This window comes from Argentina silus, assembly GCF_951799395.1.
Source record: "Argentina silus genome assembly, chromosome: 18".
NCBI lineage: Eukaryota > Metazoa > Chordata > Actinopteri > Argentiniformes > Argentinidae > Argentina > Argentina silus.
Genome location: NC_139672.1, coordinates 8721508 through 8730370, shown reverse-complemented (window position 1 = coordinate 8730370; position 8863 = coordinate 8721508). Strand labels below are relative to the sequence as shown.

The 8863-nt window shown below is 43.7% G+C and overlaps 1 protein-coding gene across 1 annotated transcript in view; it reads left to right on the top strand.

The window, feature by feature from the left end:
- Positions 1 to 6310, top strand: part of klhl24a (kelch-like family member 24a) — a 25466-nt gene extending 19156 nt beyond the window's left edge. Inside the window, exons 7-8 of the mRNA XM_083689551.1 lie at positions 2295 to 2483; positions 3184 to 6310. Of these exons, the coding sequence (XP_083545677.1) occupies positions 2295 to 2483; positions 3184 to 3384 (390 nt within the window). The 3' untranslated portion in view covers positions 3385 to 6310. The remainder of the gene's footprint in view (positions 1 to 2294; positions 2484 to 3183) is intronic.
- The last annotated feature ends 2553 nt before the right edge of the window (positions 6311 to 8863 follow it).

Genomic DNA, 8863 nt, shown 5'->3' with positions numbered 1-8863 from the left:
ATGGCTGGAGGCGTTGTTGCATTAGGTTGCCTTCTACCTGTTTTTGTTGTGTTTTGTTGTTGTTTTCTCCGTATCTCTATACACACGCTGTACACACACACTTTTTCTCCTGTACGAAGGACCTCCTGTGCTATCAATGTATGATTGACAGAAACCTCGCAGAAAACAGACAAGTATTACATACTCTGTCAAGTCTGGGTCCAGATTATTATTGACACTGCCTGAGGTGCAGACAGCCACAGACATCCTATTAGAGTCTATAGTATTATTTATGATTGTTACGAACCCCCCCAGATATTACGTCTAGGGATATAAAGGACGGGGGGGGGGGGGAATGTAACATACAGTGTCTGTATATGCTGCTGAGGACTGCTGGTGATGTGGTAGTGGAACACACACACACTTAGGACGACTGAGTAAAATGGCAACAACAAGCCAGATTTATTCAAGAGTACATACAACAAACAACCAGACAACACGGGGGAAACCTAGAGAGGGAACCAAGGGGAGGACAGACGGTGCCAAATAAATGACAACAAAAATAACCCCAAAGCTAATATTCTAATCCTATCTGTTCTAACTACGAAATGTCTGCTATCTGACTAACTAAGTCTTGCCCGCCTACCCTAAACCCAAAATACAAGAGGTGGCGCCCGCCTGGGGAAACTAACCTAATGCATGTAACAAAACCAAACCTGCGTGATGGAGGTGTGGGCATCTTACTTGCCTAACTTGCCCTCCCCTGGGGCTAACTACAGGTGTGGCAGCGAACACAATGGAGGGAACGACGCTTTCACAATAACAGTAAAATACAACACTATGATGCAACAAATGACAGAAAACCGCTAACCGCCGCTACCACACACCTCCTCTTCTGAAGAGTGCGCGGGAGTTTTAAATGGATGACCGCCAGATGAAACCATTGATCGAAGGACAACAGGGATGATTGACAGGGGGATGAACCAATACCTGGGAGAGAGACAGAGGGAGAAACAAACAGACAAACGACACCACACGCACACAAATGTGGGGATGTAACAATGATGTTATTGCTTTTCACTCCCAGACAGCTTTTGTGTGTGAGGCAGCTGGCCTAGATTTCCGTACCTCAGTTTGTTGACTGGGTCGACCCGGTGCTCCGACTCAGCTTCAAGGAACGCGCCTTTGATTCAGATCAGGCTCTTCAAGTCTAACGACATGAGTCAGACTTTGTTTATTTACTTCTTTAATGTATGCATTAAGCATATCATGCGTATCATGAGTCATCAATCAATCAACAGTCATTCAGCGTCATAAGGGGTGCAGTTTGTTGGCTGGAAATAGAGCCGTGGCACCTTCAGGGGTTCTCTGTGCTGGTGTGTGTGATGTGTGTTCTCCACAGGCAGACATTAGACAACAATGACGACAGTGTCTCTGTCGGAGTCTGTGTCTGTGTGTATTTATCTATCGAAAACTATCTGGCCAGAGGAAGAAACAGGGATTGTGTCTTGGTCATATTAAATTGCTTCATTTCCTTATCGGTCCTCTGTGGGTCATAAATTCGGATCTGAAAGCACTCAGTAGGTGAGAGAACATTGTGGTTTACTGTTCACCAAGCAGCAGTGATGATATAAAAGACAGAAGAGCAGAGAAGGAGGCCATTCAAGAGTTTTTTGAGAGAAGGGGGGTGGGGGGGGTGGGGGGGGGGGGGGGAGGTTGGACACAAGCTCTTGCAAGTGTCTGGTGCCAGATGTAAACCAAATGTAAAAAGTACTACATTTGTCTCTCCTTTGATACATTCCATTATTATCACTTTCAAAGTACACAAGAAATGAGTTCAACTGGGACCATATCTGTGTATGTAATAACAGATACCATGTCCTTGTTTGACGGACTACCTGGTTAAATATTATTGAGTAGCAGAAGTCTCTCTAAGGTCTACATTGGAAAATATGTGTCCTACATGTTATCCTCTGGGCTCAATTAATATAGAATATGGTATTTGCGTGTTGTCAGCAAAGTTTTTCTTCAACTTCTCTTTAAAGTAATTACTAGGGTGTCGGTCCGCAATTTAGAGCAATGACTTCATGAGAAAAAAAACAAGACGCACTCCAGAACAGGTCAAACTTAGAATTCTTTGGATTTAATTATGAAATAAACCAGAAAAGCTGAAAACGAGCTAGAGCTTGACGTTTTGGCTTGTTCAGCCTTTCTCAAGAGCACTCTTTATCCCCTGGGCTAAAATGCTTCACTGCACATAGAATTACATCTTTCTTGATACCAAAATAACTAAGCTAACAAACTCTCAATTTCAGGTCCAGTGCTACGACCCAGAGACGAATACCTGGTTGTTAAGGGCGAGCATCCCCATCGCGAAACGCTGCATCACGGCAGTCTCCCTTAACAACATGGTCTACGTGTCGGGCGGGCTGACCAAGTCCATCTACTGCTACGACCCGGCAGAGGACTACTGGATGCATGTGGTACACACCTTCAGCAAACAGGTAAATAACACACTGGTACAGTACACACCTTCAGCAAACAGGTAAATAACACACTGGTACAGTACACACCTTCAGCAAACAGGTAAATAACACACTGGTACACCTCTGGCAGTGATTCTGTCTGATTTCAACCTCTGAACCAACTGTAACTGCCCGTGAAGCACACAAACACACTGTTAAATGATGAGGTGAGTTTCCCCTCATACAATGTAAAGCTCTTTGAGCACATTGTGAAAAAAAATTTACTATATTAATCCAGTCAATTATCAATGAATTAACCGTGATGAGTTACTCTGTCAAAACATGTACAGCGTAGTGGGTGAAAGTGCACCGGGGGCATGTATCAGAAATGTATTTCATGGTACAAAGTCTTGTTAGAAGACTGCTAATCTAAGCAGTGCCAGACTGTATTAAGAGATGTTTCAACACTGCATGCTAATGAAGTAGATGTTTGGCAGCAGCCTACATTTACCCTATCACAGCACTGTGATGATGCATCCTGTGAGGACAGTGTCAAGATAAACTCCCTCACCTCTCTCTCTCTCTCTCGCTCTCTCTCTCTTCCTCTCTCACTCTCTCTCTCTCTCTCTCTCTCTCACTCTCTCACTCTCTCTCTCTCTCTCTCTCTCTCTCTCTCTCGCTCGCTCTCTCTCTCTTCCTCTCTCTGTCTCTCTCTCTCTCTCTCTCTCCCTCCCTCCAGGAGAGCTGTGGCATGTCGGTGTGTAATGGGAAGATCTTCATCCTGGGGGGTCGGGGGGAGACCGGCGAGGCCTCTGACAACATCCTGTGTTACGACCCGGCCACAGGCATCATAACGGGGGTGGCAGCTATGCCCCGGCCCATCTCCTACCACGGCTGTGTCACCATCCACCGCTTCAATGAGAAGTTCCACCGGCCCTGACCACACACACACACACACACACACACACACACACACACACACACACACACACACACACACACACACACTTCTGTTTGTATAATAAGCGCTATTTCAAAGCCACTGACTGGCACACATACTGAAAAAACATTCGGAAACACACACACACACACACACACACACAGCGACTCGTGTTGTCATTCAGACCACTGGCCCATTCAGATGAATCTATTTCTTCATTTGGTCTCATCGTGTAGCAACACTCTTTGTGGTGTCACCTGGAATCCCTGCTATGCTCCAATCCCTAATGCTCTGTTGTTTATGTGACAGCATGAAAAGCCACTGGCTGGATGACAGACCTCCAGACATCTTGTCTACTGACAGAGAGGGTGGGGGGAAACCATAGGAATTAGGCACTGATACACCAGCAGTGGTATACATGCATTCCTTAGAAACTCTGTTTTGATTGACAGGTTGAATTGCAGGATGAAATGCTGAGCCCTCCACAGGCTGTATTCCAATAGCCTTAAATGGCCTCCTCCTTTCCTTGACTCCTTTCCTTCATGACCACCTGATAGCATAGTGGAAGCGAGCAGAGAAATGGTTTAGGTCCAGGGGATGGACGTGGGCATCAACCTGGTCGTGACTGAGTAGAGTGAGACAAGGAAAGAAAATCACCCTGTCAAGGAGTCAAGAGAAGGAAAGGAGACAAGGAGGATAAAGCCTTTATTAGAATGTGGCTCAGAAACCAAAATCTGTGCAAATGTGGTACTGTCCCTACACCGAGCTACAGTACACGCTCCCTTGCTGTGGTCTGAACTGAAGCACCACCGTCTCCTTCCTGTTAGGGCTTCCCCACTGCCTGTTTCCATATCCCGCCTCCTGTCACTTCTTTCCTCTTTCCATATCCCAATCAGTTATCACCAGTTGGTCTTTAATCCACGGTCGCGCTCCCTTTAATATTGATGCTACCGTTAATGTTATCATCCTTCTTATTACACACACACATTACTGACATTTTTTTTATTTTGGTATTTTTAAATTATATTTTGTTTGCCTTTTTTTTTTACTGTTGGATGTTTGTTGTAAAGTATGTATCTTTACCGGTGTGCCTGTTGCTCCGTATATATTTAGACGAGCTGATTTAAATATTGGGTGTGTGGGTGATTGTAGATTGTCGATATATATCGGAAGCCTTTGTAGATCAAACTCGAAGACTGTTCTGAATGAATATGTATGGGACTTTTACCACATGTAAACACCATAGTTACGGATGTTTCTCCCATACTTGTAACCTTCTATCACAATAGGCTGTACACTGTTACATAACCAGTTGGCCTTGCCTCGAAGATGCCGACCCCATCTGAATGTCATCGACATTGGCACCTCTCACCTGTATGCAACGGTATGCTCACCATGACAACAATGTAGCTCGGGTTAACCATGGATACCTCCAGGTGTAGGTGTGTATGGTATGGATGACACCTGTGCTACACTTTACACAGGGCGATTGACAGCTCCGAGGGTGGGAATTAAAATAGTTTTGATTGTGGTCAGTAAAAGTCACCTTTTACTTTGGGTGTTGTTAGAATAGAAATGTATTGCTGTGAATATGGAAACTTTTAAGACCTTTTTTATGCATTGAGCCCCATCTGTGCACTTTGACAGTATATTATTATATGTAGCTTAATGTCATGATGTAAATATGATTTTTTTAAATTTCCTTTTTTTTTTTACTGTATCAGTAAATGTTCTTTGCTTTCATGTGACGTATGTGAGGTGAGGTGAATGGATCCTGTCAGCGCCTCCTACTGGTCTCTGCCTCCCATTGCTCTGGTTCTCCACAAAGTCACAAACAATCACATTATCGACAGAGAGAGAGAGAGAGACAAGGGAGATCAAAGCGCTGACCCAGTTTTTGGGTATGGGTCAGCACTTTTGGCACCCTGTTAATATTTCACAAATGAAACAGAAGATTAAACAATGACATTTGGATCTGACAGTCAATCAAAGTAGCAGCAACAGTCAGTGATGTGGCTTTGTGTGCGTTCTAGACATTTCTGTGGGTGGCCCCTTTTAGTATCATGCCTCCAGTTGCGGCACATACAGGAATGTCAAGAGAGAGAGAGAGGAATGTTGGAATTCTTTAGAACCCCCTCAAGCCTTCTCAACTCTGTCCCAGATCCCCAGAATTCCTTGCTCAGGGTCTTAACTCCGAAGGGGGGACCAGAGGAAGCTGACAGGCGAAAGAGAGAGAGAGAAATAGAAAGAGAGAAGGAGTGTGAGAGAGAGTGAGAGAGAGATTGAGTGTGTGTGTGCGTCTGTGACTTCACTGAGTATTTACCCAAACAGGACAAAAACCATGTCCTTTGTGTCTGTGTAACATGCTGATTTATTGACTTTCATTATTAGCAGTGTAGAGGTTTTCATACTATGTTTTTTTGCCTGGCTGAGATTACCCATTGTTTTCAGTTCTTGCTGTCTTTATCTTTCCCTTTTTGTGGTGAGTTGTGGTGATTGCCTGTTGTGTTGCTGAGTGATGCCTGTGTTTTGACTGCCTGCCACATGTAAGTGGTCTGCTCTGTTTTAATGACTCAAGGGCTCAACAGGGGGGAAATGTTGATGGTTCTGTAGACACATGCTGAACCTACATGCATGGGAACAGAGGATTGGATATACTTGTTTCTGCACAAAATGGGAGCTTTGGCAAGCTCTATTCGGAAAATGCAGTTAATTGTGCCTTAACGGAAAAAGCCAATATTGGATACAAAAAATCTGTCATTTTGATATATACAGTTATAGTATGTATGATATGTGATATGTTAACTTGTCTTTCTCTTCGGTGTCTCTGTATTTGGCTGAGAGATAGCTTTGACTGTCAAAGATGCAGACTGTAATGGTTGACCTGTGTTAGTGAAGCATCAATAAAGTTATTCTCTAAATGGCACCATGTAAATGATTTTTAATGACAAGCCTCATTCTAACAGTGACATGCTCATGAACAGTGGCGGAATATAATGTCCGTTGACTGTCTGTTACAGTCAGAGCTAAAGAACCCAAGCGCAGGACGCAGAGTCAGGACACGTATATGAAAGGAACCGGGTTTTAATGAAGGAATTGGGGGGGGGGGCCGGAATGACAGGGTGGCAGAGCAGGCAGGCAGGGCAGGTAAGCAGAGCAGGCTGGACAGGCAGACAGATAGACAGGGCAGGTAGGCAAGCAGGCGTAGGCAGAAACCAGGAACTGGCGCTATGGAACAGAGAGAGCGGTTAGACAAATACTAGACATAGAAAAGCTTCTGAGAAATAAGCGCTATTAAACGGCCGAGAACGAGACTGACGAGTAGAGACAACAAACGATCTGGCGATGATTGGACGGGAAGCCAGGGTTTAAATACTGCAAGGTGATGAGCTGATGAACCGCAGGTGTGTATATCGGGCAGGTGGGGATGGTGACGTGAACTGGATGGCTGGAGCCTAGAGCCACGTCCACACACACACACACACACACACACACACAGACAGAGACAGAGACAGAGACTCTAGCACAGGCTAGGTGGAAGTGGAGGGCGTGACACTGTCTTCCTTCCTACTTGTAGCCTGGAGCGGCTGAGGAAAGATTCCAGGGAAATTAAAATGCTATCACAGACACCACACACACTATCATTAGATAGATGTATATCACTACTTCAAGTGGTAAATGCAAAGTCCCAACCATTGGTGGAAAGACTGATGTAAAAAAAAAAGAAAAAAAAGATGTACATCAGTCAAGTCGTAAACACGTTGAATTACTGTTCCAGAGAACTTCGTAGGGCACCTCAGAGTAACATATAGTGTGGGCCTAATCAAACACATTCCTGGAATAGATCAACCATATCGTAACAACTTCCATGGGATTTGATGGGATGCACCCTGTAAAACAAACGTAACCTTATCATGAACCAAACTGGGTCAGATGCTGTAGATGATTTGCACTATAGTGTTTAGTGGAGACATCGTAACTTTATCGTCATCATCATCATTTCTCTAGAAAATAGCCAACAATGAAACCCAGCACTGGAAAACATCAGCAGATGTGGAAACATATTTTGATGAACCCACTAACATGTTTTGAAGGGGAAAGCAGCTGTTGTGCTGGTCATGGATGGAGATTGGCTACAACGGGGAGGGGGGCGGGGTGTTTATGATATTTGTGGCAACTCCAGAGGGGTGGTTTTTCTCATGCCCTGTTGTAGTACTTTTGGAATGCATCCTTCTTTCCTTCCCTCCTTCCTTGGGGTAATCACTGATCTAAAAAAAAAGTCCTCATTGCACCGTGTTCGCCAGTAATGTTGTGCCAGTCAATGATTAAATCAAGGATGGGGTGATGAATTTGAATGTTTTTTGAACAGGGCCCTCGTGGGAGAGAAGAGGAGGAGAGATCTAATTAGAGGCTGTGGTTTAGAGAGCTGGGTCCCACAGCTGTCTTGTTTATGACACTGTACTGTATGCCACACACTGATTATCAACAACAACAACAAGAAACCTTCTTAAGATCATGATAATCGCTCCCATGCATATTGTATATATGTAAAAAAAAGTATTTACTCTTTCTCACGTCTCATGTTTTAACCCTAACCCCAACCCTGTCTCGTTATTATAAGTTATGGACTGGTTACACGCGAAGTCTACCCAGGTTAGATGGGGACAACCCCATTGGATTTCCTCATGTAGAACAATCTTTGGTTTATCAAGTTCAACATTTTAGGAGATTTAGATACACTGTACTGTATGCCACACACTGAGCATCAAAAACAACAACAACAGCAAGAAACATTCTTCTTAAGATCATGATAATCGCTCCCATGCATATTGTATGTTTGAAAAAGTGTTCACTCTTTCTCATGTCACATGTTTCAAATCTGTCTCGTTATTATGATTTATGGATTAGTTACACAGTCAGTCTACCCAAGTTACATGGAGACAACGCCTCAAGATTACCTTATGGAGAACAACAAGTGGCACAATGGTATATCAATTCCTGTAATTTGCAATCTCCAATAACAACTAGACAGATGATGTCTACTCTAGATAGCACAGATGATTTACAGTAGATACATTAAGGCGACAGGGCTTTGCAGACATTTGGCACGAGTAGCGCTTCGTTTCACAGCTTAAAACATACGCGCTGTTCTAATGAAAAGCACAGTCAACCCCTCTCCCTTATTTATAGATGCATGCCATAGACAAGTTTTACAATGTATATTGAGGTTACTGTGCCAAAATAGGTGCCCCAAGCCAAAGTGATTAATTATAATTGACAACTACTCATAAACAACTGTTATGTTCTTGGCAATGCTGTGTATTTTACGACATTGTAAGATCTACAAACTATTTCGAGTGTATACTGGTACTGTGTTTTGGAGGAATGCTCAGTGGAAAGGTGAGTAAACTATTCTAATGATTGAATATATCTTCATAACATTATCAGCAGGAGAGGCGATACAGATAAAGATTTTACC